The sequence below is a fragment of the Fukomys damarensis genome, unplaced genomic scaffold (assembly GCF_012274545.1).
Source record: "Fukomys damarensis isolate Sample0158 unplaced genomic scaffold, DMR_v1.0_HiC HiC_scaffold_21, whole genome shotgun sequence".
NCBI classification, from domain to species: domain Eukaryota; kingdom Metazoa; phylum Chordata; class Mammalia; order Rodentia; family Bathyergidae; genus Fukomys; species Fukomys damarensis.
The window spans coordinates 10,375,241-10,393,273 of NW_022900933.1; the positions used below are offsets into that span (position 1 = coordinate 10,375,241).

At 34.4% G+C, this 18,033-nt stretch overlaps 1 protein-coding gene across 7 annotated transcripts in view; it reads left to right on the forward strand.

The window, feature by feature from the left end:
* Nucleotides 1–18,033, forward strand: part of Gphn (gephyrin) — a 559,105-nt gene that overhangs the window by 441,703 nt on the left and 99,369 nt on the right. For all 7 annotated transcript variants that reach the window (XM_033766935.1, XM_033766936.1, XM_033766937.1 and 4 more), the window contains one exon: nucleotides 8,645–8,737. In XM_033766935.1, the coding sequence (XP_033622826.1) occupies nucleotides 8,645–8,737 (93 nt within the window). The remainder of the gene's footprint in view (nucleotides 1–8,644; nucleotides 8,738–18,033) is intronic.

Sequence of the window (18,033 nt, forward strand, 5' to 3'; positions counted from 1 at the left end):
AAAAAACAAAAAAAGACCAGCTTGGAAAGTGTGTGCTATAAGTATGATTTTTCTAAATATAGTTATATATTTAAATGAGAAACTTTTTCTTTAAAAAAATCTCTTATCCTTGTTTAAGTAAACTATAGCTTTATCGAGGTACAATTTATATGCCATATAGTTAACTCATTTAAATTATACAGTACAAAAGTTTTTAGTGTATTCACAGATATATATGAACCACCACCACAGTCTTAGAATATTTGTACCACACATATAAAAACTATCCTTTTCATTATCATTCTCATGTCCTCTGATTCCCTCACACACCACACACACACACACACACACACACACACACACACACGCACTCCAACCCTAAACAACCATTAGTCTGCTTTGCATATTCTGGACATTTCTTGTAAGTGGGAAATTAATATATGATTTTTTTTGGTGGCTGACTTATTTAGCTTAACATAATATTTTCAGGATCTGTTTTGTTTTGTTAAAGGAAGCCTCCTAATGAGTATGAAGGAATATCTCATTCTGGTTTTGATTTCCCTATATTTTATGATTATTGATATTGATCATATTTTCATATCTTTATTATTTTTAAATCATCTTTGACTATTTGGGTCCTTTGTCCAGTTTTAATAGAGTGATATTTTATTGGGTTTTTTTGGGGGTGTGTTAAGACAGGGTCTCACTATGTAATTGAGACTGTCTTGGAACTCACTGTGTACTCCAGGCTGGTCTCAAACTCATAGCAATCCTCCTGCCTCAGCCTCCTGAGTGCTGGGATTACAGGCATGAGCCACCATGCCCAGCTGATTTTTTTGTTGTTGTTATAAAAACTCCATTAGTTACTTTCCCATCGCTAGGACAAAATAGCTGACAAAAGGAAATCCTATATTTTAAGACCTTATTATTAATAACAGTCAAAAGATAGAAACAATCCAATATCACAACCAAACACCAGGAGAAGGACATTATTTTGGTTCACCATTTCAGAGGGTTCAGTCCAAGGTTGGCCGTCTCTAAGCAGAAACAGCATGATGAAAAACTATGGCAGAAGGATGCTAAACTCATGGCAACCAAGAAGAGAGAGAAGGAAGGAGTTGCAGAAAAAATCATATTCTCTGTGTGATGCGCTCAGTGACTCACCTCTCATTACCAGGCCCTACCTCCAGCACATTCAACTATCATTAATCCATTGATAAGTATAATGCCCCCATCATTTATTCACGTACTGGAAGCCTTTCGGGGCTTGTAAGACTTTGGGGGACATTTTAATCTAAACCATAACTATTTCCTTATGTGTTCTGCATATTAACCCTTTATCAAATACATGGTTTATAATCATATTGTCCCATTTTACAGGCTTCCTTTTTACTCTATTCATTATGTTCTTTGATGAGTGAAATATTTAAGCTTGATATGGCCCTACTTGTCTTTTTGCATTAGCTGCCTATGCTTTTGGTGTGATATCCAAGAAACTAATACTAAGCTGAATGTAATAAACATTTCCCCCTATTTTATTCTAGAAAGGTTATAGCTTCAGGTCTTCCATTTAGGTCATTAATTCATATTGAGTTAATATTTACATATGGTACAATGTGAGAGTTCAGTTTCATATTTTTACATTTGGGCATCCAGTTTGCCCAACAATATTTGTCACAGAAACTGTCCCTTCCCCATTAAGAGGTATTAGAACCCTTATCAAAAAATTATTAGAGGCCCAGGGATTTAGCTCAGTGGTTCTGCTGCCTGCCTAGTAAGGACAAGGACCTGAGTTTGATCCCCAGTACCCCCCCAAAATCATTTGACCATAGATACTAAGCTTTATGTCTAGGCTTTGTATTCTACTCCATATGTCTGTCTTCATGCCTCTACCACACTGTTCTGATTCCTGTAGCTTTGTACTGTTTTAAATCACAAAGTGTGAGTCTTCCAACTTTATCCTTTTTCAAAAATTGGTTTCACTATCCAAGGACCTTTGATATTTCATATGAATTTTAGGATGATTCTTTTATTTCTATAAAAATTGCCATTGGAATTTTGTAGAGCTTGTACTGAATTGGTACACTGCTTTGGATAATACAGATATTGACAATATGAAGTTTTTCCATCCATAAACATTAATGCATTTCTATTTATTTGTATTTTCTTCTATTTCTTTTGAGCAATGCTTTCTGGTTTTTAGTATAACCTTATTCCTTTTTATGGCTATTTGTATTTTACTTTATAATTATGCAACATTTGTTTATATCACCATAATTGATAGATATTGGATTGTTTCTATCTTTTGACTGTTATTAATAATAATGTCCTACAATATATGATTTCCTTTTGTCAGCAAAAAAGGATGATAGTAGACCAGGTCTAGGAAGGTCATGACAATATACACAGAGAAAAGAAAGCATCATACCATGAAAGGATGGTTCAACATACGCAAATCAATAAATGTAATACACTCTATTAACAGAGTCAAAGACAAAAACCATATGATCTCCATATCAATAGATGCAGAAAGGCATTTGACAAAATTTAACACCCATTCATGATAAAAACTCTGAAGAAAATTGGAATAGATGGTCTTTATCTTAATTTGATAAAGGTTATCTATGAAAAACCAACAATCAACATCATATTAAATAGCCAAAAACTGAAAACCTTCATGTTAAAATCAGGAACAAGACAAGGATGCCCACTACCACTCCTCTTCAATATAGAAACATTAGCCACAGCAATTAAAAGAAATTAAAGCAATAAAGATAGGAAAGGAAAAAGTTAAACTGTCATTATTTGCTGACGATATGATAGTCTACATAGAAGACCCAAAAAACTCTGCCAAAAGACTTCTAGACTTAACTGACCCTTTCGGTAGAGTAGCTGGATACAAGGTCAACACTCAAAAATTAGCCTTCTTGTACACAAATAACAGACTCACTGAGAGAGAAATTAGAGAAACAATCCCTTTCACAATAGCATGCAATAAAAAAATGAAGTATCTAGGAATCAAACTAAGGAAGGAAGCAAAAGACCTCTATACTGAAAACTATAACACTCTGAAAAAAGAGACTGAAGAGGGATATAAGAAAATGGAAAGACATCCCTTGCTCCTGGGTAGGAAGAATCAACATAGTGAAAATGGCCATATTACCAAAACTGCTAATACAGATTCAATGCTGTCCTGATTGAAATTCCAACAGTGTATTTTACAGAACTAGAGAACAATCCAAAAATTCATTTGGAACCAGAAGAGACCTAAAATAGCAAAAGCCGTTCTAGGCAACAGAGACATGACCGGGGGGCAAGCCCCATCTGAAACTATACTACAAAACCACTGTGATAAAAACAGCATAGTACTGGCAAAGAAAAAGACCTGAGGATCAGTGGAATGGATTGGAAGATACAGAAACAGCTCCAGATGTACTCAGCTAACCTCATCTTTGACAAAGGGGCCAACCATCCTCAGCAGAGGAAAGATAGCCTCTTCAATAAATTGTGTTGGAAAAATTGGATTTCAGCTCACCAAAGATTAAAACTAGACCTTTATCTATCACCATGCACTAAACTAAAATCCAAGTGGATTAAAGATTTAAATAGTAAAACAGAAACACTAAACTTGCTGGAAGATAAGTTACGTAGAACTCTCGAAGACATAGGCATAGGAAAAGACTTTATGAACAAATCCCCAGTAGCAAAGAACTAGCACAAAGAAAAAACAACTGGAATCTCATCTTTTTAAAAAGCTTCTGCACAGGACTGGGGATTTGGCTCAGTGGTTCCGCCACCTGACTCTCAAGCACAAGGGCCAAAGTTTGATCCCTGGTACCAAAAAAAAAGAAAGAAAGAAAAAGAAAAGAAAAGAAGCAGACTAAAAAGCTTCTGCACTGCAAGAGAAACCACCAACAGAGCTACAAGAAAACATACAATGTGGAGAAAAAAATTTACGAGCTTTTCCTCAAAGGACTACTATCTAGAATATCTAAAGAACTTTTAGAAAATCAGACCCCCCCACAATATAAAGAACCAATTCAAAAATGGGCATCTGAAATGAACAGACATTTCTCAGACAAAAAAGTAAAAGCAACAAACGCATGAAAAAAGGTTCAACATTACTGGTCATTTGAGAGATGTAGATGAAAACAACACTGAGATTCTACCTCACTCCAGAAAGAATGGCTGCTATCAAGAGATCAACGAATAACAAATACTGACAGGGGTGTGGGGAGAAAGGAACCCTTCTCCATTGTTGGTGGGAGTGCAAACTGGTGCAACCACTATAGAAATCAATATGGAGATACCTAAAACAACTAGGATTTGAGGTTCCATTTGGCCCAGCTATCCCTCTACTGGGTATTTTTCCAAAAGAATTAAAAGAATCATACCACAGTGATACATGAACCCCCATGTTTATAGCAGCACAGTTTGTAATAGGTAAAACTTAGAAACAGCCCAATTGCCCATCAACTGGAGACTGGATGTAGAAGATGTGGTTTTTCTATAAAATGGAGTACTACTCAGCCATAAAGAATGAGAAGCTAGAGTCATTTATAAGAAAATGGATATTTTGTAAGAAAATGGCATATTGAGGCCATACTCTTAAGTGAAATAAATAGGACACACATGTAAATACCAATCAGTTTCTCTGATATGAAAAATGAAAAGTGTAAATAAGGTTCAAATTGTATAATTGATAATGTGAAATAGGAAGAAAGGGGCTAAAGGAATAGGGGAAAGGAAATAAGGGAAAAGAAAAAATATGAGAAAAGGAAAAAATGTAAACAAAGTCTTTGTACATAGGAAAAGGTACAGGGGGTGAAGAGAGGGAAGGGGTATGGGAAAAAAGTAAGAACCAAGACATATCATGTAAAGGTACATGATCCCACTGATGAATGTAACTGTACAATATACCTAAAAAGTACCAATAAACTCAATAAAAAATCAGACACATAATAAAAGAAAGCATCGTACCAAAAATGAAAGAAAAAAATGATGACTAGAGGAGTACAGATGGAAAGTAATGAGAGTAGTGTTTAGTTGTAAAGGTATCCTTGTTTTGTATACTCTTTGGTTGAAGTTGCTTATGTTTTACTGATAGGACATTTTTCTCTACCTACTTGATATTTCTGCCTTATTAATATTCTTATTCATTTACTCCCTCATTTGACAAATATTAACTGAATACTTTTTATGCACCAAACACTGGTTACACTGGCATATGTGATTCATGTGATTCATGCTGTGACAACAAGAAATCACAGTCGGATAGAGAAATAAAAGTTGCTTATATTTTACTGATAGGACATTTTTCTCTACCTACTTGATATTTCTGCCTTATTAATATTCTTATTCATTTACTCCCTCATTTGACAAATATTAACTGAATACTTTTTATGCACCAAACACTGGTTACACTGGCATATGTGATTCATGTGATTCATGCTGTGACAACAAGAAATCACAGTCGGATAGAGAAATAAAAGTAGTTCCACAAACAACCATAACACAATGTGAAAAGTATAAAATAGGGTGGAAATAAATGTTAATCAGAATTGAGAGTAAACCCAGTCCTTCCTAACCATTCTCTATCTTGTCACCACAAAAGTTCCCAAAAGATACATCTTATTATGTTTCAGGAGATGCAAACTCTGTTGATAAGTTACTTTGAAGTGATTAGCCTGTTTAAAATTCCCTTATCTGATCCCCCCCTTTTGGGGGGTGTACTGGGGATCGAACTCAGGTCCTTACACTTGCGAGGCAGGTGGTAGAACTACTAAGCTAAATCCCCAGCCCTCAGATTTCCATTTCTATAAAATTATGTTTAAAATCTTTTGATCCTGTTTTATTTATCTAAAATGTTCCACACTCCTACCTGGGGCTGACTTTCTCTGGAAAACCCAGGTCAGTTGTTATCATAGCTAGGAAGATTTTCTACATGTTCCATAATGTCTTGGCTAGGTAATTTTTTGTATTGTTTCTCACACCCTGTACGTATGCCTAGGACTGCCCATATCATCCTATCTTACAATCATCTCTGTATTTCTTCTTTTTCTAATAGCATTAGTCACATGAATTCCCTAAGGACATCAGCAGGGCCTTATTGGTATTTTTGTCCTTGTTATCTAGCAAATAGTAGATTCCCAGTGTTTAATAAATGATTGAGTAAATCAGCCAACGAATTAGTTTACTTTAGTAAAAGAAAAAAACAAAACAAAGAGATAACATCTGTGTGAAGCCTTGGAGGATGCATGAGACTTACCAGAAAGAGAAAGGGGAAAGGAAAAAGGCATTCCTGCCAGAGGCAACCTTCTCCTCAAAAGCAGAGACAAGAAAAAGCTTAGCATGTTTTACTTCTTTATTTGTTTTTGTTTTTGTTTTTTGGTACCAGGGATCAAGCCCAGGACCTTGCGCTTGCGAGGCGGGGGGCAGCACCACTGAGCTAAACCCCTGGCCCTACTTCTTTTTTAGGGTTATATTTGTACATGTATATGCCACCTTTTGCTTAATCATTCATCTAAAAATGAACACAAGTTGCTGCTACCATTGATGAATGTGAAAAATGCTGCTGTGAACATGGTTGTACAACTATTTGTTCAACCTTGCTTTTAGTTCTTTTGGACATGTTCCCAGACGGAATTACTAGTTCATATAGTAATTATATATTTAAATTTTTGATGAACTGGTCTGTAGTTTTTTAAAATGTGAAGGTAACAGGAAGATCAATAGGCATAGGAATATGAATCGTAATGATTACAGTAGCATGGTTTGGATGTTCAGATTTGTAGCAGATTTTCAGTCCTGCCTTAGCTACGTGAGACCTTGAGTAAATGACTTATCTTCCTTAAACCTTACTTTCTTAATCTGAAAATGAACATAATAGCACATCACTAGACTTTTGTGGGATTAAATGATACTGTATATCTATATTAATTATAAGGTAATTAATATAATGTCAATAAACATTTCCTAGATTAACCAAGCTCCCTGCCCCCACCAAAAAAAAAACAAAAAAAAATCAGTTCTTGTGCTGTCTTTAATTATTAGCCACTATTATTGAACTCTTCAAAATCTCAGCACCATCTTTTTCCTAGAATCTGAGCTAGTGTGGTTTATATTTTTATCTCCAACTGCATGCTGGGTTGGTTCCAATTGAAGAACCACCTCAGGAGGTTGTGATCCTGGCAAATGCCATGGTGATCATTACCCGGCACTACCTAGCTTCAGGTCATTTAGGAGTTACTATTCTGTGTGTGAATACAAATCAGACCTTCTGATCTCACCACTTTCTGTACCTTACCAAGTACCATCCAGAGACTCCTAGAAGTAACTCTAAAAGGTACTTTAGGTGTCACTTCTCTATGGGAGAGAGTTGATACCATTATCACTTGGATCAGAGTAAAAGAATTTTAAATCCCTGTATTTACTTGTATGTCCTAGGATCTAGAAAGCACAAAATTTGTAAGTATTGTTTATTTAATACTTATAGGTTGTTAAAAAGGTCCACACACAAAAATACAGATTCACTTAATCAGCTGTGGAAACACTAAAATTTTATAAATTACACAATTTTATAAATTTCATAAATTTACATGTAAATCAATCCTATATTATTTGCCCAATTTTTTCTTTCCTTTTTCTTCCTCCAATTTATTTTTCTTTTATTTCTTTTAAATTAATAATAAAGATATGTTCTGACTAGAGGATGGAAAGAACTGGTCGTGACTTCATTTGATTACTTATTTCACACCATTGATCTCTGCTGCTCTTCTTATTGTCATTAAATTATTTAGGTTAATGACAAAATCAAAGGGTAACCTTCAAGTGAAATGACTGGGATGCTTATTCCTTTTCTTTGCTTTTCTTTTTTTAAGAAAGAAAAAGGGTTTTTTGATAATAAAAATTACACACATTCGTTGTAGAAACTTGGAAGTTTTCAGAAAATTTAACAAAAGGAATAAAAATTATAAATCATTCTAACATTCTAAAATAGGAAATGCTTTATATTTTCTTGTATGTCTTTTTGTCTTTTCTATTGACATACACAATATACTTAGTATAGCTGAGATTTTACACTGCCTGTACAACTTTGCATGATTTTTAAAATATATTTTAAGAGTTTTCTTTTGACCATGAATATCTTTCATAGTATTGCTTCACCTTGCATACTATTTTATGACAAGGATAGACCATTGTTTATTTAAATACTTACAGATCTTTTGATCCACTTTAACTAATACAAGCAACTCAGAAGGAAATGTACATAAAGAGTAATCTATTTTCTTAAAACAGATTTCTAAAGGGAAAATGACTGGGTCAATGGATATGAAAATGTTTATGATTTGGCTTTCCTTTTAAAGAAAATTATAATTAAAATATTAATGACATCAGCTAAATACATCTTTGTTGACTGTGTAGTCATTCATATTAAGATAATTGCTTGCAGTTGTTGCTATGAATTACCCAAATTTTTAAATTTTAGTTTAGGCACCAGAATGCACCTTTTCTCTCTGTCTTCTATTTCTTGAGTAGAAATCATCAGGACCTCAGACTGAGCCCATTTGCAACCTGTATCAGACCGGTACTTGTGCCCATCTAGTTTATAACTGCTAACTTACTTTTTTGCTCTCAATATTCTCATTTTTTTCTTGGCTTTCAGATGGAATGGGGCGAGTCCTTGCTCAAGATGTTTATGCAAAAGACAACCTACCCCCCTTCCCAGCATCAGTGAAAGATGGCTATGCTGTTCGAGGTAAATGTTTGGCTTTCTGAAGTATCACACCCATCTATTTGTCTGTCTGTCTGTCTGTATATCTATCTATCTATATCTACCTATCTTATTTATTTATTTATTTATTTATTTACAGATTTTTGGCTCAACCCAGGCACCCAGTTATTGTTACATCTATTTCCCCTGTGATTGTCAGAATAACTTCATTCACAGATAATTGCACTAACTATACATACCTGTATATTTTCTGACATGCTTTGATTAAAACTTTTCAGTAAATATAAACATACAGGGATCAAAGACAAATACTGTTACTATAATTTATTCCCTTTTAGTGGCTTTTAGGGTATTGTTGTTATTGCTGCTGATGCTGTTGTTTGGTTGGTTGGTTTTTTTGAGACAGTGTCTCACTATGTAGCCTAGGCTAGCCTCAAACTCATGGCCATCCTCCTGCCTCCATCTCCCAAGTACTGGAATTATACTCATGCACTACTACACCCAGTTACAATTTATCATATCATCTACACTTGCCAGACAGCACACAGTCTTGGTCTGCAAGTATTCCAGACATTTTCTAGTGAAAAACCTCTACATACTCCCAGAAAAATAAACAGGTGCCAAACACAGGGATTAAGTGAAGCAGTCTCTTCTCTTGAGTTAAACTCAAATGTTTATCAGCAAAGAGTTTCATGAAAAGCAAGTGGGAAACCTTTCATTCTTTTGGAAAATAGCTACTTCCAAAACTTTGGAGCCACAGGTGGTATTAGCAGTTGATCCCCTCAGAGTTGCCTGAGATAGCATAAAGGTTGAAAGAAACACTAGCATTTTCCTGCATAAAGTCCAATCTAAGAACCCAAGATGAAAATGCAACTACATTTTCAGAAACTGTTATTGGATTGATTTGCTTTATTTTGGTTTTCTGTATGCAACATACTTTGAAATACATATACATTGTGGAGTAGTTCAGTTGAACTACTTAACATATGCATTACCTCACAAACTTATTTTTTTGTTATGAGAGCATTTAATATCCACTCACAATTTTCAGAATACAGTACTGTTATTATGTTATTAGTTAATAACTCAAAGCTTATATTAAAGGAATGTCTTTTTTAAAATTTCTTTAGTGCTCACTTTGGCAGCATATATACTAAATTTCTTACTTTATCAGGGTTACTTAAGAGGACAACTTTTTAATTGACTTTTAACAAACAAAAATTGTGAATATTAATGGGGTACCATGTAATGTTCTGATACATGTGTACATTATATAATATCTAAATCAGGTTAACCAGTTCCTTTTTTTAATATCAGTTATAGAATCTCTTAGTTGTTTTTTTCTTCTTTTAACCACATCTAGCCATTAAAATAAATACTTTTCTTGTAATTAAATATATTCATTAATCTCCTTTATATTCCATCACTACCTCTTAGCAGTATCTTCTTTAATGTTGAGGGCAGTGTAGCAAATGGTTAAGATTATGCACAGGTTTTAGAAAAACCAGAGTGATTTGGGTTCTAGTAGCAGCTCTATCTATGTAACTTGAGCAAAGCACTTAAAATTTTTGAGCCTCAGTTTTTATCTGTAAAATGGTGATATTTATAACCCTCCCAAGCTGGTGTGAGGATTAAATAAAACTATGGAAAGTCTTAGGCTAGTACCTGGTACACACATAAAAAGAACATTCAGTGTGTAACTGGTATTTTTAATATTTAATGATAACTATTATTATCAACATGTTTTCTTAGACCATTTCTGAAAAAAAAAGTAATATCAGTCTGAATTGTTACTCTCATATTCTGTAAGTAACGTGGTAGAGAGATTGATCTTGTGCTTTAATATCCGCTAATGTATTCTTTCACAGAGATGTATTTTGAATATGTCTCATTTATCTTGATCTCACTAGATTAGAACACCTCTGCAACTGGCAAAGCCAAAACATAAATAAGAAATCTTTTATGGCTTCTATATTTTTTTCTCCCAGACTGATTCTATAGTGTTTATGAGAATGAATATTTTCCAGAGAGAAAATTATTTTTTTTGATAGCTTCATTGGTTCTTCATATTTCCTATCTGCATATAAAGAGAAAATTGTTGATCTTATGGTTTGTAGCCATATAAGATTGCTACTGTAAAATGACAAAGAATTCTTACTTTAAGAGTAAAACAACTACAAAAAATGAAACACTAGAAACAAGAAAGACTGTTTTTTACATTCTTGGAATATAAAGTAGAAGAGAGTGGGGAAACAAATTATTCCATACAGTTACTTTACAGAGAATGTTGTTCTATGGTTTTTACTTGAGGCAGAAGGTCAATAGAAAAGAAAAAACTTACCCTTATCTTTTTTGGTTGCCAAAAAATTAACTCGCATGAGCCATAAAAGTGCCTGTCTGCTACTATCGAATCTATCAAAGAAAATTTTATGTGAAATTACTATTCCATGTCTTATTGATAATTTCCTTTTAGAATGGTGTTAATTTTAGTTATTTCTCACACTCACTAAAAAGAAATCTCAAAGGAATGTTACAGTATAAAAAATAAAATCTAAGAGATTATCTAGCATACAGCCGCTTCACATTATTTCTTTCCTACAAAGTATTGCTAGTTCTCTAAGAGATAAAACATATTACAAAGACTTAACATTGTAGCATAATCATTGTTGGTATGGTTAGGTCTCAAATAGGAATGGCTATTATACATTACAATTGAAGCCACAATTAGAAAAGAATCTTAGTTTTAGAGGCATAATGAATTTTTCAGTTTATACCACCTCATCTTTGTACCACTAATTAAGGGAATTTTCATTTCTTTGAAGGCAAATTCATTCTTTAGTCTCTTCAATGTTAAAACACACTGTTTTGGATCCTTGGGTCTGTTCTTGGGGCTCTCTACCACTTTCTACTTCATGTACCTCCATTTTCTACCTCTGGATTCCTTTTTTTCAGATCCTTTCTCCCTGATCCCTTTTTTTTTTCTCCTCTGCCTTTGCCTTAGGCCTTCTAGAAACACTCGGTGGCACTCATGACCATTGCAAACCCTCTAGTTGTAAAGAGGTTGCTAACTTGCTTTGGATCGCTAAGCATTAGCCAGTATGTTCTAGAAACTTGAAGGATAAAACTCCTATCCAGTTGAAGGATCACTTGCTTTAAGGTATATGGGTTGAAAAATCAAGATATTTATAAAGTGAGTAAGAAAATAAAAAATAAGTAGAAACAACATTTTAAAAATAATACAAGAGAATAGAATGTAAAGAAGATGGGAATCCAGTGAAAATGATGTAAGTAAGAAGACTTATAACCTGATAAACATAAAACTACATTCATGAGGTAGAGAATCTAAAAGGTAAAAGAAAATAAAAGTAGGATAGTATATTAATAATTAGAGTCAGTGAAAATTTTTATTCTTTATATGTTTTGAAATTTTATTTCTCCTTTCACACTGATCAATTTAATGCTCCTTTTAATGTATTCACCCCCTTGATTATAGATGTGGGTGCCTATCATCTTACAGTTTATTCGTAGATGTTAACAAAGGAAGAAATATCTCAGATCCCAAGTTAAACTTCCGTGAAAAAATACAATTTGAAAGGCTTATCACTTCAGAACTTCTTATTGAAATCATTCAGAGAAAGGATATTTTGAATAAGCTATGAATTATGTTGAGAACCCCATATAATATACAATTATGAAAGGATATATTAAAGAAATCCTTGCCATTTGAGTGAACTAAATTTTAAAGGTTTTTATTTCTTACATTCTATTTAAAAATAGTTATAGAAAATATAAAAACTACATTTTAACAGCCCAGTATTTCACTGCCTATTTTTAACATCTTACGGGATTAACCCATATCCATTTGTTAAAAAGCACTAAAGCTGAATAGGCAGTCCACAACTATTTACATTTAGAGTTGTTTCTTACTATTTTACTCATATTCTTGTTTCAGTGTTTCCATTTTAATCCTCTTCAGCCATAGCTGGCTCTTTGATTCATTTGACATTGCTATTGCTTTGCGCTGTAGGATGTTTTGGATAAAGAAGAGGACCTTATGAGAAAGGGAATATTACTTATGTGAACTGCGAAATTGTTACAGAAGGAATTAGTAAGTGACACACAGAAAGGCAGCAGAATGGAAGTAAAATAATAAATTTACTTATCGACAAAGGTCGATCGCACATAAGCCGTGCCTGGATCAACGACGCACTGGGTTACAACTCCTCCTTTTATAGGGTTTTACAGCCTTGACTTCATTTGGGTGGTTACATTTCATTCTCACAGTTCAAATCATGGTCACAGAGAAGTTAATCTTTTCAACCCAGATGTAACAGTTCTTTGCAGTTGGGGAGTTTACCTTTAAGATTTGCCTAAGTTATCTATCCTAGTCCATAGAAAAGGGGGGTGTTCAGGGTCAGGGAGCAAATATTAGCAATGGGTTCTTTCATTTAGACACTTTTACCATCATGTGGCTCCAGTCTCTTCTGAACTCAAGACCTTTATGTTCCCTGTTATCTCAGGGTCAGACCAAATGTCTCATTCAGCAATTAGTGCCTTCGGTGCCTATTAGTTCTGAGCTAAACAAACAAACTGATGTTAGAGACAGCAGAAGTCACTTTACATTGTAACACTTTATAGGTTTTTGCTATTTATAAAAGTTTTCCCTATCAAGAGCATTTGGAATATAATTTTATTTAATTCAAAAAGGTTCAAATACTGTATTTAAAGAAATAAAAACTTCCCTTTGTAACAATAAAAAGGCATTTTCTTTGGAAAACAATACAAAATGTATTCTTGATTTTCCTATTCCCAGCTCTATAAGAAAAGGCAGATTTAAAATTCCAAACAATTTACCTGATTACAGTATAATTTCTGTAAGCATTAATCCTTTTATTCCAGCATTGTTAACTTCTTTTGTCACCTTTCACCCCAACCGTTCCCATAATCTTTATTTTACTATACACATAAATATTATTACCTTATGTTTGTCATCCAGCCTCAGACAATGTAGTTTCATAAGCAGAGAAAATTGTTAATCCTTCTGACTTTTTTTCTCTGTCCTAGGATTTCTGAAAGTTATGCTATTAATATAGGGCTCAATTTATTTCAGCATAGAAATTTTGAAACTCTTTATTACTGAAAATAAATGAATACTATACAGTATTTTAGAGTGTTTAAGGGAGATCACATATTTCTAGAAAATGAAAATGAAGGATAATTATATACCAACTGGTTTAAGTACAATCATTTTCTATATAGTACCATAATGAATAGTTATCTACTGATATCAATTTTATATCAAATGCTATAACCAGAAATCTTCAGATAAAAGAAGAACAAAGCTAAAACTATTTTCTGAACATTAAAAAAGAGCGGAATGGAGGCTTTGAATTATAGCTGACTAAGGCAGCAGTGTATGAAATAAGTACTAAAGATGTGCTCCAGAAAAAGCCAGGTGTACAGAAACTGGGGTGGCAAAGAAAGTCAGATATGAGATGACACACTGAAGGAAAAAGTCACCAGACCCAAATCCACTAGCTGGCGGGTGGGTAGGAGGACTGTAGTATCCCTACACCCCAGGTCAGGAATACATGCCATCTTGGGAGAGAATCTAGTACTCTGTGGTAATGAGCCTTTACTTTAATGGGGGCAAGGCTCTTGGAATGGGCTCCTAACCTTTTTCCACTCCTTATCGGGAAAAGAAACTTCAAAAACAGGGTATTCCAAATATTCACAGACTAGCATGCTAGAAAAAGAGAAGACCAGTGAACAATGTCTGAGAAAATACCTATGGGCCTTTGGGAGAGTTGAAAACTAGTGCATGATCCTGATTAAGAACCCAGATTTGAGTATGGAGAAAGCAAAGCCTCAACTCTGGGCACTACTCAAATAAGCCGCAACTGCAAGTGGTGAGACCCTGAGGAAATACAGTGGACCCTCAAGTTAAGCCAGCCTGACACATGAACAACTTGGGTTAATTAGGTTAATGGAGATTCATCTGCCTCTTGTTACCTATAGCAGGTACCCAGGTAAACATCCAGATCTATTGAGTTACTACCAACTTGAGTTACAACCAGCCCTCGGGAACCAAGCAAGTTTTAAGTCAAGGACCTCCACAATAATCAGACTTGCCCAGGAATAAGTGTTCAGCTATTCTTCCACTAAACACCAAGAGTGTTGGGCCTACAGGATAGCCTACACACTGGGACTGCCTACCTTCACACACCTACATCTGAGCTCCCACCACCTGCAGCTGAACATCAAGTTCACAAGTTAGAGAGCAGAACTTTGTGGAAAATGAAGAGGGAAACACCACAGGTGCAGAGCCAGAGAGTGGATACTTAATCAGAGGCATCCTACAGCAAGCCTATCAGAAAACTTGTGAAGGGAGAACTCAAAAGCTGCTATACCGTTTGTAACACAGAGGGGTAGGGAGAGCATGTGGAAAGCATCTGAAACATGGGTTCTAAGCCTATCACACTATACTTACCTCTCTATGACTTCATGGCGGAGGGGCGGGGGCTGATCTTAAGACAGAGGCAAAGACTACCAGTTAGCCAGGCTGAGAGTGTGGCTTGCAGCCTCACTGGTCCATCCAGATCACCAGGCCTTGCATAGGCAGCTAACTGAACAAAGCACAAGGGGTACCAGCTTAGAGACCTGCCAGTGCAGGGTGAAGACTGAAGACTTCCTTTTTTTTTCCATGTGAATTTTAGGATTGCTTCCTCCAGTTCTATCAGGAATGTTATTGATATTTTGACTGGAACTGTATTAAATCTGTGTAACAGTTTTAGAAGTATGGCCATTTGAGTATACTGATTCTGCCTATCCAGAAACTGGAGATCTCTTTCCATTTTCTGATAGCCTCTTCTATCTCCTTTTTCAGAGTACTGTAGTTTTAATTGTATAGATTTTTCACTTCCTCAGGTTAATTCCTAAGTATTTTATTTTTTTCTTGATGCTTTTGTGAAAGGTGTTGTTTCCCTAACTTCTCTCTGTGAGTTTGTTATTTGTGTATAGGAATGCTATTGATTTTTGAGTTTTGACTGCTGAATTTGGTGATTAATTCTAGGACTCTTTTGGTGGGGCTTTTGGGGTCTTCTAAGTAAAAGATCATGTCATCTGCAAATACTGATAATTTAACTTCTTTCTTTCCTATCCATAAACCTTTTCTTTTTCTTGTCTAAATAAGCTAGCTAAAATTTCAAGAACTATATTGAACCAGAGTGGTGATAGTGGACACCCTTGTCTTATTCCAGACTTTAGAGGGAAAACTTTCAGCTTCTCTTTGTTTAGTACAATGTTGTCCATTGGTGTCACCAATGACTTTTATCAGATTGAGAAAAACACCTTCTATTGCTGTTTTCTTAAGGGCTTTTATCATGAATTGATGTTGGAGTTTGTAAAAGGCTTTTTCTGCATCTATTGAGATGATCGTGTGATTTTTGTCCTTGGTTCTGTTAATGTAGTATGTTACATTTATTGATTTGTGCATGTCAAACTATCTCTGCATGCCTGGGATGAATCCTATTTGGTCACGATGCGTGATCTTTTTAATGATTCACTACATCCTGTTTGCCAGTATTTTGTGGAGGATTTATATATATATGTTCATTAAGGAGATTGGTCTGTAGTTCTCTGCTTCGGTTTTATCCTTTTCTTGTTTTGGAATTAGGATAATGCTAGCTCCCAAGATTGAGTTTGATAATACTCTTTTCCTTTTGATTTCATTACAGTTTGAAAAGTATTGGCATTGCATCTTCTCTAAAGTAGAATTTGGCAGTGAATCCCTCAGGACTTGGACTTTTCTTATTGGTAGAGTTTTTTGTTGTTGTTGTTATTTTTTATTATTACTTCAATTTCACTTACTGGATTATTCAGGATTTTTAGTCTTCTTGGTTCAGCTTTGGTAGTTCATATGTATCTAGAAATTTATCCATTTCTTCTGAATTTTCTATTTTATTAGTTGTATAGTTCTCAAAGTAGCGCTGCCAATATTCTGGATTTCAGTAGAATCCATTCAGATTTTACCTTTTTTCTAATTGCATGGATTTGGGGTTTTTCTTTTCTTATTTTGGAAAGATTGACTAATGTTTTATTTCATCTTTTAATATGTTTTGTTTAATCTTTTAAAGAAACAACTTTTCAATTCATTGATTCTTTGTCTTTTTTTTCAGTCTCAGTTTAATTCATTTTTGCTCTAATCTTTATAATTTCCTTCCTTGTATTAGCTTTTGGTTGAGATTGTTCTTGTCTTTTAGGACCTTGATGAGCATCATTAGGCTATTTATTGAACTCACTGTTTTCCTGATATGGGAATTCACCACTATAAACATCCCTCTTATGACTGCTTTCATTGTGTCCCATAGATTCCAATATGTCATATTGGCTTTATGATTTGATGATAGAAACTAATTTCTTCCTTAATCAGTTTATTCAAGAGGGTATTATTGAATTTATATGTGCTTGTGTACTTTCTGTAGTATCTTTTGCCATTGATTTCTAGTTTCATTGCACTATGAATAATAATATGCATGGAATAATTTAAGTCTTTTGCAACTTTATGTCCAAGTTATAATCTTCATATGTCAAATTTTACCATTTTTTTCCTTTTAGTTTCCAGTTCTTGTTTCATACTTGGAAAAGGCCTACGTAACCTTGAGTACAATCACATTCACTTGGATTTTCTTCTGTTTTTACAGTCTCATTCTGTAAGTCACCAGCATTTATTCTGGTGTGAGAAATGAGATAGATGTGAAGTTCTTTTCACTGACTACTCATTTCTCCAAGGATCTTTTTCTCACTCAACATTGATTTACAATGTATAGTTTACTGGTTACTACTAATACTTCTGTAATTGGCTTAAACATTTATAAGTAATGGCTCTGGGAAACTTTATAATACAGAAATAATTATACTTATTTTATAGAGCTGGGAATGGGCAAATAATATGAAAAAATTATTGATATGTAAGTGCTTAACAGATGTGAGCTCTTGGTGGTTTTTTTTTCAGCTTTAATTGAGTTTATTGGTACATTTTAGGGATACAGTACAGTTACATTCATTGTTGGGATCTTGTACCTCTACAAGACAAGTCTTGATTCTCATTTTTTCCCCTTACCTCTGCCCTCCCTTCACCCCCTCCTCCCCTCCCCATCTACAAACACTTTATTTTCATCTTTTCATTCTCTCACATTTTTTTCTTTTCCCTTTTTACTCTTCCCCTACCCATCCCACCTTCCCTACACCTTTAGCTCCTTTCTTCCCATTTCTAAATGTCAGTAATCTTATTAGAATCTTATGCATTGTTGCAGATTATT